Source organism: Ursus americanus, chromosome 19 (genome assembly GCF_024610735.1).
Source record: "Ursus americanus isolate L20-20 chromosome 19, mUrsAme1.1.p, whole genome shotgun sequence".
NCBI classification, from domain to species: domain Eukaryota; kingdom Metazoa; phylum Chordata; class Mammalia; order Carnivora; family Ursidae; genus Ursus; species Ursus americanus.
This window is the reverse complement of record NC_142145.1, coordinates 54938674-54960757: the sequence shown is the minus strand read 5'-3', so window position 1 is coordinate 54960757 and position 22084 is coordinate 54938674. Positions and strand designations below refer to the sequence as shown.

The 22084-nt window shown below is 40.7% G+C and overlaps 1 protein-coding gene across 4 annotated transcripts in view; it reads right to left on the bottom strand.

Moving 5' to 3' along the window:
* The window catches only part of PTPRM (protein tyrosine phosphatase receptor type M), a 745411-nt gene that overhangs the window by 459065 nt on the left and 264262 nt on the right, over positions 1 to 22084 (bottom strand). For all 4 annotated transcript variants that reach the window (XM_087869969.1, XM_087869970.1, XM_045781827.2 and 1 more), the window contains exon 3: positions 604 to 875. In XM_087869969.1, coding sequence (XP_087726095.1) covers positions 604 to 875 — 272 coding nt within the window. The remainder of the gene's footprint in view (positions 1 to 603; positions 876 to 22084) is intronic.

Genomic DNA, 22084 nt, shown 5'->3' with positions numbered 1-22084 from the left:
CTCCACCAGAAGGGACATGACATCAGGGTTGTTTTGGTACCGCTTTTTAACTGTTCCCTTTAGTTACTTCCAGTGAGACCTACAAGTGGGTGACATGGGTCTTAACAGGACATCCCAAATAACAGGACAGCAGCCCCTCCATGACAAGGACTTAGCCTGCATATGTTCTTTTCTTCCACACGAGGCTCACTTCTTAATGATTCATTTACTCCTGAGGGCAACTCATGAGCAAAGGGGTCTCCTCTTTTAGAATCAAGTGCCATGTCTCCGTGGGTCAGATAAGACTTACTTAATACAGCACTTGCAGACAGCACTTCCTGCCCTGCTGCAGGTTACTTCAAGCAACATTTTTGTTTTTCTTTTTCTTTTATTTTCTTAAAACAATATATGCATAAATAAGTTTGAAAGGTGTTCTTTACTTATTTCTCAAGGCAACATATGAAGACTTAATATACTCCTTAGCAAATAGCACAAGCTTCCCTAACAACGGTATTACAAAAATACCTATACTTCTTACACATTCTCTGATTATACTAATATAAAAACTGTATTTTCAGAAGTTAGAAGATGCATCAAAACAGGAAATGAAAACAAAGAGCATACCTGATAAAAATTAGGCCAGAATGTACTAATGGCCAGTTCTGCCCTGTTCCACGTGCGGGTAGGGTCTCCAGATATGTTCCAGATGGGACTCCCCAAAGGCCCATTATTGACCTTCACATAGACATTGAGTAGCCCAGGAGCAGCGTTACTCTTGCTGGATACAAAATAGTGAAAATCAATGCAGTGGGTGTCGTTTTCTTTCAGCTGAGGTAAGAGGAGGTGGGCTCTCTGCCCCTCAGGTCTCCCAGATGTGTTCACCAGCATGAAAGAGCCTGTGGAAAGAAAATAAAAGGAGAGTTACAACTGGAAATACTACTTTCTGGTCATCTCTCAAAGCCACCATCATTTACGTGGTGGGTTGACATTGCAAAGCCACGTATCTTACTTAGGCTTTTAGAGTCCCTTTCTCTTTCACACCTTTTCACCTCAAAGTATTCTCAAGATCAGTGAATGGAAAATTCCCTTGAAGTTACTGCATTTAGTCTCTTAAGTAACAAAAATTCCTATAATTTCCTGACCTGCACTGATCATCTGGTAGTCACTAGCCACATGTGGCCACTTACATTAAAATTAAGTAAAAACCCGTAATATTGAAAGCTTAGGTCCTCAGCCACACCAGCCACATTTCAAGTGCTGAATGGGCTCCTGTGGCTGATTGCTACCATACTGGGAAGCACAGATATTAAACCGGTCCATCATCTCAGACTGTGCTGTGGGACAACACTATTCTAGAACAGTTCCACCATTTGGCAATTGCAGCCACTTTAATATTCTCGTGTAATCTAGAGAGAGAGAACAGATTGGCCTGATTTGTGGAATCTTAGAAGACTTTACTGGCCCTACGATGCTCCTTGTTGCCAATATAATGTAATTTTCTTGCAGTTCATTGCCACCACCCCTTCCCCATTGCCGTCACAACGACTTCTTGATAGTGGAGGTCTTTCCATGACCGGGATGACGGAGCGTACTGATGCAATCATTGTGCCAATCAGAGGACAGTCATGCTCAGAAATCTCTGAGCAATGTGTATCTTTACATCCATAGCCCCAGCCCACCCATGGCTGCTGAAGTTTCCACGTGGATTCAAGCTTTCCAGATATCTTGGCATCAGGTGGGTCACTCAGGCCCTCCCCATGTCTAAAATCAACAGAAATGGCAATTAAAATAATTGTATGAATTTTATATACCATATGTTTGCTTTTATCTTCCTTTATATTTACATAAAGAAAGATAAAAGCAAAATGTTCTAAGATAAAAGGGAAAACAGAACATCATAAAGCCTTTTTGGCAGAAAGGAAAAATGTATTGAAACTCTGAGGGGAGAGAACACCTAAATTTGGAGCATAAAGATGAAAAAAGAAATACTACACACATATGGTTGGACTCATGCTTTCTACTGGGAGTGGAGACTATTCGCCAGCTGAGTATTCTTTTTAAAATTTCCCTTATTGTGAACCATAATTTTCAAGGATGTGTGTGTGTGTATGTATTTTAGTACACACTCGACAGATAACAAAAACATATATACACTGCTAGAAGAAGTGCAGATTTCTTTTTCTTGTCTACAAGCTGTGATTTCCTAAACAGCAAAAGGAGAAGACTGCCTTTCCCAGAGAATTATTATGAGGACAAAATAAAAAAAAAACATAAATGTATGTATATATTTTATAAATTAAGAGGCAACTGTTAAGGGATCAGTATCAGACAATGTTTACTGATGCCTGTTACCCCTACAGTGCCCCTATGTAGGGGGGCTGGGGGTCATGGCATTAAGGATAAACAGGAATTGAGTCACAGAAAGATCAAGAAGCTGTTTATCCAGGTTTTAGGATGAGTTAGTGGCCAAACCAAAACTCTGAGCCTCTGAGCTCCCAGCCCATTACTCACTCTGTTACACTCCAATAACCCCATGTTTCTTCATGTGCCATTTGAGCATATATGAAAAAAACAAACCCCTGCACAACAGTGAAGGAAAATTATAGTCGCTCTTTGATAATAGAGCAATTTTTCAAAAGATGAATGATACGCACCTGGAAATATGAAAGCCAAGCCACAAGGGAAGGGTTATCTAGGAACATACATTCCAGTAATAAGGAAGAACTACAAATGTGATTTAAGAATGAGTTGGGGGCACAGAAAGGGAACAAGTGGCAAGAGAGTATCATTGAAATGATTCAGGTTAGCTAGATTCTATAAAACGTAAAAAAAAAAAATCTTCAAAATATGCAGGGTTGACTAACCTCATCACAAATGTAAAGCTGGCTGTTGATGTTTACAACATGAGTTAAAAATCGTACTTTTCTCTTCTGAGTAAACGTAAGCAGATCTATTCTGTATTTGATCATGTGGGGCTCTGTTTACCTGCAACACAGTTACTACGTATGGTCCTCCTGCAGGGCCAAGCGTGACATGGCCTTGAGGTCAACATTGCATCACCAAAGCCTTTAGTACAACAAAAGTATTTCTTGCAGTGTTTCCATCAGTGAAACTCAGGAAGCCACGGGTGGTAAACACGGCAATACGCAAAGGATGACAAAAGGGCACATTTCCTGTATCCTGTGACATCTAATTTGTATGTCTGGATGAAGCTGAAACAGACAAGTCTCTTTTCACATGTTGGTATAAACTGCATAGCTTCCTACCATTACTGTTGAGGGAATCACCAGGAATCCCTAAAACACTATTTTCCTGGCTATGCAACCCATCCTCCATTGTACTCTATTCTGGCACAAAACACTCTGTCAGCAGTTTGAGCTGTCTAACATATACAGAAACTTTTATCTTGAGGTCAAGGTGAAATTCAGGTATTGTAAGTTATAAATACTCAAATGATCGTAATTTTTATACTCCCTTTTCAACTTTTTGAGCCAGAAAATACAGTCTGTTTTGTTACCTGGCACGCTTCTGTCATGCAGATGAGCTCAAATGGGATTAGCAAAGAGGGGCATGACATCCATCTAATGCACAAGTCCCTTGGGTTCATGTGTGACGTTCGGCAGGACAAGTTTTCGAGTGATCTCAATAAAGGGCTGTATGATGACCTTTAAACAAAGTTCCAGGCCCGCACAAGTGCCTTCACTCAGGGGAGGAAGTGGCAAGAAGTTAAGTGGTTTCTAGAACCGTCCTCTCCACTCTGCGAAGCCCTCTGGGAAACTGCAAGAACAGAGGAAGAAACTGCAGAGCCTCTGCTCCCCTTCTGAGTTGAAAAGGAAAGAACGTTGACTGATGAAGAAGACAAACCCTGGATCCTATTTTTAAGTTGGCAGAAAGCGATCTCTATTAGAAGGGACTGACTCCAGTAGCAGGAGGAAGCCAGAGCCTTAGGGTACAGGGCGAAGGATGGAGTCACTGGGATTCCGAAGGCCAGATGGGAGTTGAAGGGACCAGTATTTGTAGCAGGGGAGTAACCGTTTTGGTTGGTTCTCCAGCTTCAGAGCTGCACAGCTTTTGAGTGGCCAGTCCCAACCCCATTTTTCTCACAAAATCTATCACTGTCAGTGTGTGACTCTGAGAAATGAGTCCGAGATCTTCCAAGAACACGAGTGTGGTATTGGCGGGCGCACTGGCTCTATCCACGCCATCTGCTTCACCTGTTCTGCTTTCAGGAAGCAATTCTGCCCGGACTGGTCACAAGCAAAGTTCTTCCTTTCAACAGGAGAGAAGCCATCTGAGCACCACCATGGTCAACACACACAAGTTTTTGGAAGAAAAGTCTCCCTTTACCAAGTCCCTTCCCTGGGTTATGGTCACCTCAGAGTTCCTTTTTTCCCCCCTCCAGAGTCTTTCAATTGGTATTTTTATGTAGCCCCCATAATTAATGATTAACGTACAAAGGCACTTAGGACAATGCTCGCCAAATAGCACAAGTTCAAAAACTGCTGGTGATCAGCATTACTATTACGCTGTTTTGCTCATTCCTCATTCAAATGCGTGGCTTCTCTAAATGAGCTTTAATTCTTGAGCATTTAGCTCAATATATTTCCACCCGCCCACTTTACAACCTTCCTGGCCCTATCCTATTTCATCAAAGTGGTAATTTTTCAGTTTCCTCTCTTCATGAGAGGAGCATTGGTATTGTAGGGTTACAAAACCTTCAACGCAGGTGATCTTGCCTCTACATTTAAGCTGTGGGAAGGGGATCTTTATTTCTGTGTGTGGTCACGAAGACGTATGTCATGACTTCGAAGAAGAGAAGATGACGACATTTCAGCCAATACAAGTATTTCTGACAGTGCTACCTTATTGTTTTAAGGTGACTTTACATGAGAAAGTGTGAACGCTTATGTTTAGCACAGTCTGGCAAACCCAGAATCCTGGGGGTAAATTCTCAGGTGTGCATACAGAAATGGCAGGTGGGAGGGAAGAGATGCCTTTCAATTGTTTGAATTTATCACCTATCGGCTATGAAAGTAAAGTCAACTTGCCAATGTCAAAAGGATCCAAGGCATTTATATTCAATTTTAGACTATTAAGTCTGTTTTTTAAAATATCCCTATATCGCTGAATGTTTAATTTTCACCTTCTGCTTCAATGTTTTGACTGTGGGGAAATGCATTTTCAAAGACTAACTGGGTCTCCCTCAGTAGGTACTTCCTTACCTCAATTTTTTTTTTTCCCAACAAAAAACACTCCAACTGGGCAAATAAATAAAAGAAACCAGAATTGAAATTAGCATAGAAATTCTGTTTGTGTTCGAATAACAAAACACCCTTAAGTCACAAGTGTAGAAGCAGAGAATATAACATAGCAGGCAAATGAAAAGAACTCCACGTAACAGAGCTGGCTTCAAAAGGGGCAGTTTTTAAAGCACGCTTTGAAGGTCTTTAAGAATAATTATTTTGGTTTCTCTGAAAAGGAAAACTCCGTTATGAGAACATGCAATATTCGCATTCTTGAATCTTCGGGTGAATTAAATTTAGCTTAATCATATCCACTGGCAAATGCTTTTGATTGGACTATCTTCCGTCACTGTTTGTGGCAGCAGCAATAGCTAGATAGAATTAGTTATTCCCTTCTGCCCTATCATTAAAATTTGCATCGGTGTGGTAGAGGCTCCAGATTTTTAAAAGCTAAGGAAATTACATGAATTCTCTTCTTACATTTCAGAAACTTTGTGCGCCCAACAAAAAAAGGAGCATTTTCCATCATCCAGCAGGAAGAGAGAATCATGTGTGTTATTAAATACTTTGGCTGGTGGAGAAGCAGCATTTTATGAACCTTAAAGGGGGCAGATTTTCCACCCCAAATGTGTCTCTTTGGCATGGGGTTTATTTTAAGCTGGTTTTTCTTTTTTTTCCCCCCAAATTATTTATTTAAATTCAATTTAGTTAACATAGAGTGCATTAGTTTCAGGGGTAGAATTTAGTGATTCATCAGTTGTATATAACACCCAGTGCTTATTCCATTGGGTGCCCTCCTTAATGCCCATCCCCCAGTTACCGCATCCTTCCACCCACCCCTCCCAGCAACCCTCAGTTTGTTTCCTAGGGTTCAGGGTCTCTTATGGTTTGCCTCCCTGTTTTCATCCTATTTTATTTTTCCTACCTCTCCCTCTATGTTCCTCTGTTTTATTTCTTAAATTCCACATATGAGTGAGATCATATGATAATTGTTTTTCTCTGACTGACTTATTTCACTTAGCCTAATATCCATTAGTTCCATCTATGTCATTGCTAATAGCAAGATTTCATTTTTTGATGGCTGAGTAATATTCCATTGTGTGTGTGTGTGTGTGTGTGTGTGTGTGTGTGTATACCACATCTTCTTTATCTATTCATCTGTCGATGGACATCTGGGCTCTTTCTATAGTTTGGCTATTGTGGACATTGCTGCTATAAACACTGGGGTGCAGGTGCCCCTTCGAATCACGACGTTTGTATCCTTTGGATAAACACCTAGTAGAAACTGCTTGTTCTTAAGAAACAGTGCACACAGGTGAAGCTCTCAAAACAGAGTAGAAGTTACCCTTGCCTAGGAGAAAGCTTATCAGGGGAAGCTCCATTTGTAACAGTGTCTCCCTTTCTGTACCAGGAGGAGGGGGATAACCACATTTCTAGAAACTTTTGTCAGTGAATTAAAAGACATAAATTTACATAACAACCATACCCTAGTTGACTGTGCTTTTCCTTCCCAGACTCACCACCTCCAACATCTTCTGTCTTTAGCTGAAGACAATATTCAAGCTGGTGCTTTCAGCCATTTCAGGAAGTTCCTTTTCTAGAGTCTCTCCCATATATACAGGAAATATACATGATATTACACTTCTGTTTGTTTTCTCCTGTTAATCTGTTTTATATTACTACTACTTGGGCAGGAACAATGTGTTGACCGGCTTTGATGTGCAGACCACACCAAGTGGCACAGGCTTAAAGTTCGAATGGTATAGCATTCCGGGTTCCCATGTACAAGTGTATATTTTTTCTTAACATGGGAGAAAAAGAATGAGACTGACAAATTGAAAGAAACGAAGGGAAAAAAATTTCTCTGGTTTCTTAACCCAAAGATGAAGGCTATCAAGCCAAGCCCTTTGGCTGTGAAGGAAACTGGTCAAAGAAAACACAAAGGGAGAATGGGAAATGAGTGGAGAGAGAAGAAGCAAACACAATCATGGGGAATGGAAAGATAGCAGCAAGGTTAAATTCAAAAAAGAACCTGCTTTGAGGCAAGGAGGAGAGGAGGAGAGCTCCAAGAACATATCCTGGCTGTTCTTAAGAAGAAGAGGAGAATGAAGGGAAGTCAAAAGTGCCACCCAGTGCCTGGGTCAAGGGCTGCATCTACTCCATCTCATTAAACCCCCCCAACAATAAAGACCCACAGAAACACAAAGAACAGTTAACTCATCAAAGGGTCCACCAACAGTATCTGATGGAGCTAAAGGGAATCTGAATTTTTCACATTCAGGCTCTAAATGCAATGCTCCAAAACCAATATTTTTCAAACATGTGGACCCATCATATGTACCACAGTATACGTATACGTGTGCATTACATACGTACACATAGACAAACATACATGCTTAGACACAAAACTTCCACAAAGAAATGTGCGTCACAATTTTCTTCTCATGTGTATGTGGATTATACTCACGTTTCCTATCTACTGTTTCACTGGGCAGCATACAGCAGTAAATGAATGCTGGACCCAACCCGCAAGCGATACCACAGCCCACCGACGCTTTACGGGCATACGCAACTCCTCTCCCAATAACCAGAAGAACAAGACCTATACTGTGCTCTGCCACCTTCGTAAGAGAGCTTTTTATTTTTAATTTGTAATTTTAAAATTGATCTCATCCTTCAAATACCAAAATACCAGATTACATGCCTCCTCCTGCTCCCTCGGCCAATACTAACAATGGTCCTAAAGAATATGTCTTTTCCGATGAGAAACCTCACAAAATAACGAAACTGAAAGCCTGCGGAGAAATAAATGAACTCACGGAGCAAAGCTCCAAGGGAACAAAGGCTCTGCGGGGAGGTGCCACCATCACTTTAAAAACACTTATTAGCACCCACTTCAGCCTGATGAAACCACATCCGCAGCCACATCCATATTCTGCAGACCAGATGTCATGCATCCTTCTTGAGCTACGGCCTCTTCTATGCCCCTCTCAAAAATGTCACCCTGGTACAAATGCGAAATTCTGATTTTGCAACCATGAGAGAGCACAACTTTAATACAAGAAAAAATTATCTTTTCATCCAAATATCATATACGCCTTTCTATTTTGCCCCCTTTTCTTGTCTTTCTCTTGAATTCTCCAATACTACAAATGGTGAGACCATTTGTTAGATGCACTAATTTTGGCCACGGTCCTAATATGCTGGTGAACTTACAGTAAGATGGTAAAGAAGTAACACCTTATCACAGGAAAGCCCCAGCAAAACTGTCCAACTGTGTTACTTCCTCACTTCCCCAGTCCGGGTGGCACTCTCACTCGGACAGGAGGGGACAGGCTCCCCTATCAGGGGGGCCTTCTGACAAGTCAGACTGGCTAGTACCCAGCACTCTGTTCTCCCCAAGGGAATGCCACAGCAATCTAAGTGCTATAAAATTAATAATAAGCGTAGCTAAAGCATGGCATACACCTAAATAATAAGCATCATAAGCACAGCTTATACCGAAAATGTGCGTAGAACACTTGCTTCAAGATATTTATATTAAAGACCCAAGAGATATGCAATTGTCAGTTGAGTGATTCACAGCATAACTGAATGGGTATTTTTATTATTTATTATTCATAAAAATACTGAGCTGCCCAAAACAAATCCATTCGCCTTATCTGGTCACTTTTAGCCACAGCGGGATTTATCTGAGCACCCATTATATACTGGGCATTTTGAGAACTATGAGAAATAAAACCTGGACTGATTCTTCCAGCAAGAACCTCACAGGGGCGCCTGGGTGGCTCAGTCATTAAGCGTCTGCCTTCGGCTCAGGGCATGATCCCAGACTCCTGGGATGGAGCCCCGCATCGGACTCTCTGCTCTGCTGGGAGCCTGCTTCTTCCTCTCCCACTCCCCCTGCTTGTGTTCCCTCTCTCGCTGGCTGTCTCTCTCTCTCTCTCTGTCAAATAAATAAATAAAATCTTTAAAAAAAAAAAAAAGAAAAAGAACCTCACAGCTTAGCCGTAATCATATTTTAGATATTTTGTATTCAGCACAGAAAGAAAAAAAATGCACAGAATTAACAAATACGATCCATTAAGTTTACCAACATTTACATAAACTACAACCTCATGGGCCTGTGAAATTTGTGGATTTAGAACTGTCAACCAGTAACTGTCTTAAAAAAAAGTTTCGAGACAGGGAAGGAAAAATAAGATAAAAACAGAGAGGGAAACAAACCATAAGGGACTCTTCATCATAGGAAACAAACTGAGGGCTGCTGGGGGGGGAGCTGGGTGGGAGGATGGGGTAACTGGGTGACGGGCATTAAGGAGGGCACGTGATAGAAAGAACAGCGGGTGTTGTATGCAACTGATGAATCACTAAATTCTACCCTTGAAACTAGTAATACACTATATGTTAACTAAATTGAATTTAAATAAGAAATTTAAGAAAAAAGAAGGAATGAAGAGGCCCAGGGAAAATGGAGGATACTCTGGGGCTTCCATCCAGAGAAATAATATGTTCTCCTTTCATAAGAAAAGTAAAGCTTTACTGAGAACTAACTCACATAACAGTATGTCATCCAAACTTCTTCCCCGACTTAGCTGGAAAATACTATGTGTGTGCTTTATAATTTCTAAGTAAAAAACAAACAGTAAAGCAAACACAACCTTTTAACTATCTGCTGATGCTAATGACTGTCTCTTGGGAAATAAGCCACAAGTACAATGGAGAAGTGACAGGTATACTGTTCAGAACTTTCTGAAGAGACTGCTTAATTTCCCATATGTCAGGTTTTTTATTGATTGACATCTTTAGAAACGAGTTCGTTTTTGTTCTAAATCTCAGAACGACACAAACCGTCACAATATAAGTGTCTGCCTAAATTACTGCTGATTTAGAGATGATTTTTTTCACATGTATACCTGCTAACAGGCTAAACTATGTCTTGCTTTAAAAAGAAATTATACAGTTAGCTTCTATATAAAATGTAAACCAAACCTAACTGTTTTAAAAATGCATCATCTTTGACATTTTCAGTTTAACAGAAGCCTGCTGGTAGTACTCAAAAGGAGTTCAGCTAAATCATTCTTTGCCATATAAAATACTTCTCCAAAATACTCTAACGGTTCTGTTCACATCCATGATTAGGAGTTCCCCATAATCCTGAAGAGGGAACCAAAGATTTTGCTCAAGATATTTCATTAGCCTCGCTGGGGTCAGAAGCCTGAACCGCGAAGGGACCAGCCACTGCCTGATCAGAGGGCAGAAAGAAGGAATTATCAAAACTCGACAAGGTGAGTAAGGAGGGGAAGTTATACTGGCCTCCACGCTGAACTGATGATACAATATCAAATTTATAAATGATCAAAACAGTCTGGAATTTAAGGAATCTGTTGGATTAATTCATCAGCAACAACATCAAGATACCAATAAATAAATAGCAAATGATATGAAGAGGCAATTTGCATCAGCAAAAATACAATTAGTGAAGAGATGTCCGGGAAAATATTCATCTTCACCACTAAATCAGGAAATTTAAATGAAAGCAAATGTCAGATACAATTTTAAATGTAAGCTTCTTAGATATATAAGATTTTCCAGACCACATGTCCGTGCGGTTCTGGTGAAGCTCCTGCAGGTGTTCAGAAAGGAAGCACTGCCGTTTATTATAGAACTCCAATAGGAAAGACCATAAGGACGGTGATGCTCTTCGCCCTTCTAGAGCAGGCTGGGAGCGAAATCTCACCTAAGAATCTTACTTAGCCTTATGTGACCTTATGAAAAGCTCTCTAAACCTGAGCTGACTCATGGATAGTGCGAAAACGCAGAGCAACTTGTTTGAATGATCTTCTGCGGGCCAGGTGGACTAGTACGGGTCAAGTCCTCATCCCGGTGCAGGACAGGACACAGGGCTCCCTGAGCTCGGTGGGAAGAGCTGAGCTCTGCAGCCACACAGGCTGTTTGGATAGTGACTCAGCTGTGTATCGGATGCCAGTGAGCAAGTTAGGAACTCCACTATGCCTCGGTTTCCTAATCAAGGATGTAAGGATAAAACCGTTCCCGTTTCAGAGAGGCTGTTCAGTGATTAAATGAGATAATTCACATAGAATCCTTCTTTGCAGAGTGCTGGCACATACATGGTAGACACGTGCCAAAGTTTGCCTAAATGTACTTGGCCTTAGCTAAGCAAGATGAAAGAGCTGGATGCCTACTTGAAGGTAGTTACATGTATCAATGACCACGTGACTGCACACTCTGGCCCCATCCATAGTCTCTTCAACGTAATGAGGTCAGTGATACACCTAGTCTACCATTCAGATTTATTTTCAATATCGAAACATTAATTTTCAAAACTACATAAGCATTCTAGCTATAACTCAGGGGCAAAAATCAAACATGATTAAATGTTAACGTTTTACCAAGTCCACTGAATTACAAATGTACATTTTTTTTATTACAAGAGTAAAATGCAGTGCACCTGGGTGGCTCAGTCCACTAGAGATTCTCTCTCTCCCTTTGCCTCTGCCGCTCCCCTGCTCACGCTCTCTCTCGCTCTCAAAATAAACAAAATCTTAAAAAAAAAGAATAAAATTCCACAATAATTACTGGTGATTGTGAAAGCTATTAATTGCATTCATAAAACTATTAAAAACTTTCAAATAGGGGCGCCTGGGTGGTTCAGTCGGTTAAGCGTCTGCCTTCGGCTCAGGTCATGATCCCAGGGTCCTGGGAGGGAGTCCCACACTGGGCTCCCTGCTCAGCGGGGAGTCTGCTTCTCCCTCTGCCTGCAGTTTCCCCCTGCTTCTGCTCTCTCTCTCTCTCTGTCAAATAAATAAAATCTTAAAAAAAAAAACCTCAAAACTTTCCAATAGGACCATAGGTGAATATATTAGCTATTACTATGAGGAGTAACAACAGCTAACATATATATAATATTTAACATGTACCAGGCATTCCTCTAGTGCTCTACATATAGTAACTCTTTTAAATCTTACAGAAGACAAGAAAGCTGGGGTGTAGAGAGGTTAAGTAACTTGTTCAAGGTCTTGCAGCTAGTTAAGTGGCAGATGTGAGATATGACCCCAGGCAAAGTAACTCAGTCTGTGCTCGTGAGGATGATACCATGATGTCTCTCCATTTTGAAGCAGCATATTAGTTAGATTTAGATTTTATTTTTAGTTGGATAATTTTAGGAAGAACATTATATCCTCTTGAGGCAATACGTATATACCATACATAGTATATGTAGTGTGCATTTTATATATATACAGATATATACGTGGATATATACAGACACATAGATATATCTGTATATATATAAAATACACACACACATATGTATAAACACACATACATGTGCGTATAAAGAAGTCAAGTCCAATTCTGAGAAACTTAAGGCTACAAGGGAAAAGGAAAACTTGCTCATTACCAGGTGAACAAGTCCTGGCTAGCCTGCTGGAAGAAGGGGACCCTGTGAAGCACAGATATGCTTTCCCACCCAGCCCCAGGCAACCCTACAGCTTATTGCTGATGTGTGAAGGAGCCCAGACAAGAACGGCCACGCACAGCCCCCAGATCAGACAAACCACCCGGCTGAACCCAGACCAATTTATTGACACATAGAATTGTCAGCTATAGGTATTATCTTAAGATACCAAGTTTGGGGGGGGGGGGGCTGCTCCTGGGTGGCTCAGTTGTTAAAGCATCGGACTCCTAATTTCAACTCAGGTCGTCATCTCAGGGGTGTGAGATTGAACCCTGCCTCGGGCTCCATACTGGGCATGAAATCTACTTAAGATTCTCTCTTCCTTTCCCTCCCCGTCTCCAAACACAAACAAACAAACAAAAAAAGATACCAAATCTGGGGACAGTGTGTTAAGTAGCCAAAGCTAACAATATCTGGTTCAATCCAGGTGAGAAGTACACAGAAATATGCTTTCTACCCTGTGTATTATAAACATTTTCATAATTAGTTTTAAATAATAAAAGAAGTTTATAAAAAGCTAACAGTATCTTAAATGGCCACACACTTAATCCCAGTCAGGTAATAGTGTATTTCCTTCAAAACTCTATTTTACACATACAAATGTATATTCACATACCTGAGGTGAGTGCTTTTTTTTTTTTTTTAGCCTTTTCCTACATTTTTCAAAAAATAATAACCTGACATGTTTCTCTGCAGTTTGTTTTGTCCTTTAATCAATAATATAACATGGACAATTCTTTAGGCCAAAATGGACATATGGACCCAGCTCCGTGTTTGTAAGACCCACTACTACAAAGTATCCTCCAATTAAACAGCCATCCGTACGAACACACCGAGGTTTTCATTTCTGTAGAATAGGGTCCTGCTGGCCCAATTTGCTGGCCAAAAGGGATATATATTTCTAATTTTCCAATGTTTTGATTCATTGGATACAAATACTAAACAATTGCTCCAGACATGAAAACAGTAATTTTTTATTTATTAATGATAATGGTCAGTGGTTTACATAAAGTGGCTCTGTTACGTCAGCTAACAGCAGACAGGCTAATGGGATAGTGGGTTTGAGCCCGAGGATGCTGTCTCCTGGCCTTCTCGGTTCTAAGTGTGGCCGTAACCGTGACTTCCTCTTCACATTATCCCTGTTGTTGCACTGAATCTCTATTGCGTGCTTGGTATGTGCTGCTCACTGTGCTGAGTTCTTCATACCCATTCGTTTCTTTGATCCCCTCAATAATGCATTGAGGGGAGTGTTATTATTACTACTTTCTATTCAGAAGGGCTTAAAAATCATCCCCAAGGTCACACAGAAAACTGGGATTTTAATCCAGTTAATCTGATTCTAGGGCTGATGTTTTAAAGCAAGATATAATCAAGATTTTGTAGCACGCTGCAGAGTCAGCTAACCAAATAGCTGTGGTGTATGCTCTTTGGGAAAAATTAAAAATAGACGAATAACAACAACTAAATACACTAGAACTTATCAGGGTTCTCTTCAGCTTTGAATTACAACTCTTAAAAAAATAAAATGAGTTGACTCTCAAATCACATGAGCTATTCTCTTACTTAAAAACAGAAATTGAAACCCACCGTGCTAAAGATGACAGTATGGAGCCAGAATTAGTCCTGTTATTTTTTCGCAAGTAAACAAAAGAGTTAGTGACAAATGCAAGATAAGGAGATAAGAAAAAAATTCTGTTTCTTTGAAAACTACTAAGGTTCACTGGAAAATATGAATTTTAAATAAGACATTTAATATAGTATAAACAATTAGATCCATCCCTGGATCTCCTCAGAAGCCCAGAGGATACTGTTTATGCTTGTTTCTTCCTAATGCAATAAAATGATATAACAACACTCATGTGGCTTTACTTAAAAATGTGATTTAAGGTCAAATCATTCAAAACAGATGTCCAATTTCCTTAGTTTACACAACCCTAGAGAAGACAAGCATTGTCTGCTAAGTGCTAAAAGAGTCTGGGGTCAGGTGCATGATGGGTAGTGATGATGCTAAGTACACTTCATTTCCTCCTCGACAAAGAGTCCCCCATTCCCATGTTTTGTCAAGAGTCACCATGAAAACCATTCCCAGCATTTGTCACTGTACAAATAATGCGTTCATGGCTGTTGCTAATGAAATGGGAAGAAATGTAGAAGAATTTAAGATACTGATTACTGTAGGTATTTTTACTCAAGACTAATGTGTCTTTTATTTAACCAACGAACAACTTTGTGAACAACTCACACAAGGTATTGCTCTTAATCCAGATGGAGAAACAGACCATGTAGACATAAACACACTGTATAGAATTACAAAGCGAAATGAATATAAGCACGCAATACTATAATTTCTTCTGTTAACACATAGGTGAATATATTAGGAATAGCAGACCGATGACAGTAGACTAACACAGGGCATTGATATTGGAGAAGTGGGGAAGGATAAAAGGGACCCTTTAAGTTGTAACCAAAGGATCTTACGTGTGAATGGGTATTAAGAGGCTAGAAAGCTGAGGGAGTCCAATGCGATACAGAGAAGAGCAATGATTCCGTATTATGCTGACAACTGAATTCTACCTGACAAAAAGCAAAACAGTACATTTTGTACTTCTGTGTCCCCAACCTTGCATATTGCCTGGCATTTGGAAGGCACTCTGTTAGCTATTGAATTAACTTCCAGAATACATTAGAAACAAAAAAATGCAATGGGTGTATTTTAAAATCAATCTATGTATCTTACTGGTTAGGAATATTTTTTCTTTAATTTTTCCTTTTTATCATTTATATAATTAACACACTGGGAAGGAAGATCAAACTTTAGGCATTTTCCAAGTAGCTCAATTCTATTCTGAATTTCTGAACAAGGCATTCAAGGCCTAACCAGTCTATAATTACAATCTTATCTTCTTTCATTTCCTAAATCAATAAACATGCATTGAGTAACTCAATAGCCAGGCGCTGTAGTAGGCTTCACTGATTCAAACTTGAGTAAGAGTCAAGCCTCACTTTTTTTTATTTTTTAAGATTGATTGATTGATTTTGAGAGAGAAAGAGACAGGGGGGGGCAGAGGGGGAGAGAGAGGGAGAGAATCTCAACCAGACTCTCCACTGAGTGCAGAGCCTGGCTCAGGGCTGAGATCATGACTTGAGTCAAAATAAGAGTCTGACACTCAATCGACTGAGCCACCCAGGCACCCCAAGCCCCATTCTTAATTCTAGCAGGTAGGCCAATAATTACAATCATGTAAGCAGTGATGGAGCTATTCTAACAATCATTCAGGGCAGAGAAAAGGGGTGCTAAAGTGAGCTCAGGGAGGTGGGTGCTAGTGACATCTCTTTAGAGGATGAGATCTCTGAGCTGAGTCTCCCAGGATGTGTAGTCAGCCAGACCTCATTGGTGGAAAGAAAACGGCTTCGAGGTTCTGCATTTGTTCATTTCAGCAAACATTTGTGAGCCCCCTACAGGTAACAGGCATTGATATTGAGCCTCAGGAACACCGGTCCATGGCCCTTCTGAAGCTTCAGATCTGAAGGCCACAACACAGGCAAATCATCAGAATACAAAGTTCTAAGTGTAGGCCAGACATCCACTCCAAGCACTAAGTGGCAGAGACACAATGCAGAAGACTGGTTAATGCAACTTTTGCTGTCAGGGTCACTTAAGAACTAAACTGGACCATCACTGGGAAATTTGACAGCTCCGCAAAAATATAAATAATGATCCTCCTTATCTGGAAAGATGGAAAGATACTTGCAATTCACTTCACTCACTGTGCAAACTGTGCAAAGGCTGGACCAACATTCAACGGCTGAAATCAAGACACGATCTGACCCCATGAGGAGCAGCATTTCCGCAGCTGTTTTAGGACCACGGTGTGTCCTTCCCGGAAAGCAGCAGAGCTCTTTCAGAAGTAAGAGTGGCTCACATTAAAATGCTTCGTTCTTTACAGCTTGGTGCTTTGCTTTTATAAAACTTCTTTCAAGGGCTTCACTGCTGCCTTAAGCGGTCTTCCAGGGAGCTGAACTCCCACCTGGGCACACAAACAGGTCAGACGCTTTAAAGCTAAACATCACTGTGAGGGGTTTGAAAGGTACTTTACCCCCGTGGGAGTTAACTGCCAGAGAGGCAGTTCTTCTGGAGAGCATTTTAGAGAGCATCTTTAAACCTTTTCATTAGGCAGAATGACTTCCACACCCAGAGGAGACAACTGAAGTAAAGACAAAGAGTACTTAAAAATCATTCAGGAAAAAACAAACAAAACAAACAAACAAACAAAAACGTAAATGGTTTTATAATATGTTTAAATAAAAAATCACTCAGTTGGTTTTATATTTAAAATTATCTACCTGACTTTATATTCGTTGGTAGGCAGTGAAATGAAAAGAGCGAAGGTATTTATCAGCAACCGGAGAAATTAAGTCCTAGACAGTAAGGATAACAAAACAGAAAGCCTGAACAGCCAAACAGACGCCGTCCAGGCCACTCACTGATTCTATCAGGCTTCTGTGAGTTTTGAACTAAAAGAGATCCCAGATCCATAAACATGAAATGTTACCAAGTGGCAAGATCACCAGAATGTCGGCTGCATTTAAGCCACACAGAAAACACCCAATAAATATTTGCATTAGAACATGCTCAGAGAAATTAGCGCTCCTAAAAAGCCTTTAGTTTAGTAACTGCCATTTACTGGCTACTTTAAGAAGAACAGATCATTTCTTTCCTGGGAAAGCTTAAAATCTAAAACACATAAATCCTCATCGTTTATCTACCCATGTGAAACTACCAAATCCAAGTCAATTAAATCAAACCTGTAATTTATATATTACATTTTTATACTTAAAAAAAATAAGACAGGCATTTAAGTGAAAGGGTGGTAAGATTCTGATGACTTATGCTATTGCCAAATTTTTTCTATCCAAACCTAATGGCAGAAAGGTAAGTATTATTTTGGGAAGCTTTACAGAGTTTCTAGAGAAATCTCCCTCCCCCTTCCACAGAAATGAACAGGTATGTATATGCTGCATTTTTTTCTGGCCAAAGTCTCTACAGTGACTTCTGATAACCTAATTTACTCCGAGGTCATAGCATCCACCTCCCTAATCCCCAGGTAAACGTACCCAGGCAAGCTGCAACCCAAGACCTGTTGCTGGGAACAGCATATTCTGTATCAATGAAAGAGGGATGGTTTCCTCTTAAAGTCAAATGAAAGTGAAATTATTCAAGACTTAGTCACATTACTGAGGAGCTGCACAGGCACACATAGTAGTCTTAGCAGAACTAGCCCCAGCAGAAGCATCAAGTTCATCTCTTATCTTCCTCACCCCATTTTATGTCTCCTACCCTCCACTTCCACGTCCCTCCGTTCATTTACTTAAGAATTTCCTCAACTCGGGGTGACTGGGTGATTCGGTCAGGTAAGTGTCCATCTCTCTATTTCAGCTCAGGTCATGAGCTCAGGGTCATGGGGTGGAGCCCAGCAGCAGGCTTCCCACTCAGCACAGAGTCTGCTTGGGATTCTTTCTCTCCCTCTCCCTCTATTCTTCCCCCTGCTCCCAGTGCTATGAATGAATGAATGAATGAATAAAATCTTAAAAACAAAATTTTCTTCAGCTGAATCAGAGAAATCCCTGAGAGGAATCTATGGATAAAATTCAGAGGGTCTATGAACTTGCATGAGAATAAAATTACATTTTAATATTTAATACCTTCTGAGGGAATGTGACATTTCTTTCAAATACACTATAGGCGATATGCCACAATCGTATTTGCAGTACTGTGACTTTATCATCAGATAGAAAAGTATGAAGGTTCTCCTATCATATGACCATGTTATCTAAACTACTTTGAAATTACCAGAGTTAACAGATGTCATCATTATTAGCACAATGATAATACAAAGGCCTTCTTATTATATCACAGTTTTTTAAGGATTTAGATTCCTTCCTTTCACCTTAATTGGTTCCACTGTAATGGTATGGATTTTATCTTAAGCATACAGAACCATCATTCTGAGAAGGAGACTGCAGGGTTCACCAGGTTGCTGAGGGTGGCCATGGCATAGAAGCAATTATGAACTAATGTTCTAAATGTTCCTATCTTTCTATGATTCCCCTTCTCTTAAGACAATTTGCATTTTAAACATGTTTTCAAAAAACACAGAATTTCAGGCACCTAAGTATGATATCAATCTGGAAGAAAGGTTTTATCCCCAATATTCAATCAAACAAACGGTATTTCCTGTATACCTTGTGTTTTTGTTTATTTTCTCCTGGTAGGAAAAAAGTCCTGCTGTCTGCATAGGACTTTAGCTTCCTGGATACATGAGAATTCTCTCTCTCTCACTAACACACACACACACACACACACACACACACACACACACACCAATACCAAATGGTCTCCATGTTAAGGGTGTGCTGGGTTGTAAACAAAAGGTAAAAGACTTTTCTCTGTAGATTCTCTGTCCATCAGAGGATCCAGGTCTGTATGCCCAGTTGTGTCCTGACCTCCTGAAACAGACCACATCCTCAGAAGGAGAATCCACCGTCACCTCCACATATGAGTTAAACAGAAGCCTTCAAAGTATGATGATTTTCAGACTCACTCTGTGTATATTTTGTAGTTTTAAGTCCATTTCAATTTTTCCAAAATAAGCAGTAGAAAATGCTTATTAGGTGCAAGTATAAATATTTTAAAATATTATGCTGTCACTTGCAAAGCCCTGCTGCAATAAGCCAGATTGCATTCAAATATTAAAGACATGAAAATCCTCGGTGAAAAATTGTTAGCCTCACTTAGTTTTCACAATAGTATAAATACTGAGTGTGTTTCATTTTAATCATTATTCTGTTTACTTAGAAACTTAAAAGCGCAAAGCATAAATTTCTTTAGGGGATTTACTGAACTTCCAACTTTCAGTTTAAAAAAAAAATCTTGCAGGAAGGGCTGAGAGGCCAAGAAATCATATATTCAGGCACTTGGAATGCATTTACTAATGGTCTAGACACTGAGCTAGGAGCCAGATTCCAAGTGGACAGGGACGGGGACCTGGGCCTCGGTGAATTTAAGGCATCCTAGGAATACAGCATGGCTGTAGGCTGTTCAGAGGAAGCACAAAGGAGGGAGTAAGGAAGTAGGATGGGGTAGGTTAGATCAGAAATGGCTTCTCTCTCAGAGGAGGACTTTTTAAAGGATGTGTTTGCCATCTGAGCCAGAGAATTATAAGAATAAGGATTCAAATGGGAGGTAACTGAGAGCACTGGTCAGCATACTTCCTTGGAAACAGCAGGGGCAGGAACCAGAGGGCAGGAACCAGAGGGGAGGAGATGGCCTGTAAAACAGAGAGTGAGAAGTCGAGATACATTTAGGAATAGGCTTTATTGTGCTCAAGGGCAACACAATCTCAGGGCAAATTTGGTGCAAATCACAGATCCTTACATGTCAAATAAAATCACTCCTCTATGATATACATCTCAGATAATCTCCCTGCATGGTGGGTAAACCTTGTTTCTGCCACATGTGAGTACTCTAGGACAACAGGGACAAGCTGAAACAGTGCGAAGAGAGCCTGAGCAGGCGATTCTCTTGTGGAAAAGCTAAATATTCTATGATTTTAGCAGTGGGGTTTCCCAAGTCGTGTGTACATTGGGTCCTTGCCTGGGATCTGAGGCTGAAGGAGACGGACCCCTGTTCTGGCCTCCCTGACCGCATTAACCCATCTGTTTATCTGAATCTGTTTTTATCCCTCCCAAATTAAGAGAAGAAAAATCAAGAAATTTGGTAGAAATACAGTTCAACAAAGATGAGAAAATTATCTGTAAGTTTTCTCAAATATGAACCCCAAATCCACTAGCCTTCCATCTCTACTTCAGACCAGGGGCCCCAAACACAGGGCCTCAGAAGGCTTGCTGGCTTGCATGGGAGGACAGTGAGGAAGGCAGGAGTGTGGGGGAAAAGTAGGGGAGGAGAACAAGAGAAGGGAGCCAGTAGGTCACTGGCCCCAATAGGTTGCATACACCCTGCAGGTCAAGCAGCTGTAAAAACCCCTGAATCTGCAGACAGTCTGTCACGAGGGAAGAATTTATTCCTTAGCTCTGGTCTCCTCCAGTGGTCAAAGTCTGCCTCAGGGGCATCAACCCCCTGTGTTTCTGATTGGTCCCTGGCTCCCTTGGTGGCTGAGTCCCACTGCATAAGCAGGATCGAGGGTGCAGGGAACATCAGTGGGTCACAGGGAGCACTGACCCTTAGAGGCACAGGCAAGCCCAGGTGCGTGAAGTGAACATGCTGGTTCCTGATCACAAGTGACATCAGGGTGGGGGGACAGGCATGATAGCGGGCCTGGCTGGCCCAGCAGAGGCATCATGACAGCATCGGGAGGAACCTGTCCTCTATGTCTAGAGAATGCAGCACACATCAGGCAATCTCTCTGGAGGGCTATCAGTGAAGCTCAGCAGAAAACTATGGCCAGGCGGGGCCTGGAAGGTGCAGAAACTGGGTCCAACACAACATGTACAGTAATGTATATACCACATAGCGACACATACGTGTAGATCTAATGTAGACATTAAACATTTGCCTTCTGCCTCAGTTTTTATGAATGATGCACACAGGAAACACTCAGAATTCATGTGGCAGAGGCTTACGCATTACCCAGGACATGGAGCCTCAGTGGAGGTGTTCTGCCTTGATTCGTGTCATTACAGCTGTGAGTCAGGTGAAACTGTTCAAATTTCATCTATATGCTTGGATTTCACATTTCCTGCACTTCAGAGAGGGTTTCAGCAATTAATTACGTGCCTTGGGGAATCCCTTCTGTAATCAAAGGATGCAGTATTTTAAAGCAGTCACGTGGTTAGAGCAACAAGTAAGTGAAATTGTAAACTGTCCCCCTCTTGATTTCAATCCTTGATTTCAATCCAGGAGGACCTGTTCACCGGTATCCTCTGCATCTCAACACACCATCTAGCACCTCATAGGTGCTTCGCTAACAATGTCACATTCGTTATGTGGTATGTGGAATGCATGAAGCTAGCCTACAAGGATCATGTGATTCCCCATTACAGTAACTGTACTTCTTATTCTTACATCAAGATTTCTCACCAAAATATTTCCAGGCATTGTGCTAAGTATTTTACATATATTAACACTTTTCTTAAAATAAGTTAAATCATGTTATATTGGTAACTCCCGTCACGATAATAAAAATAGATTGTGACCAGGATTTATTTTTGCAGTTTCCAAGTGCCCCATTTAAACCAGCATTGGTGACATAATCTGGACTCTTTCAAACTGTGACCTTCCCTGTACCTCGCCTTTATTTACCATATTTGATAAGAAAAGTAAAGTCCACATCAAATTCTTAATAAGCTCTCAGACGAACGTAAG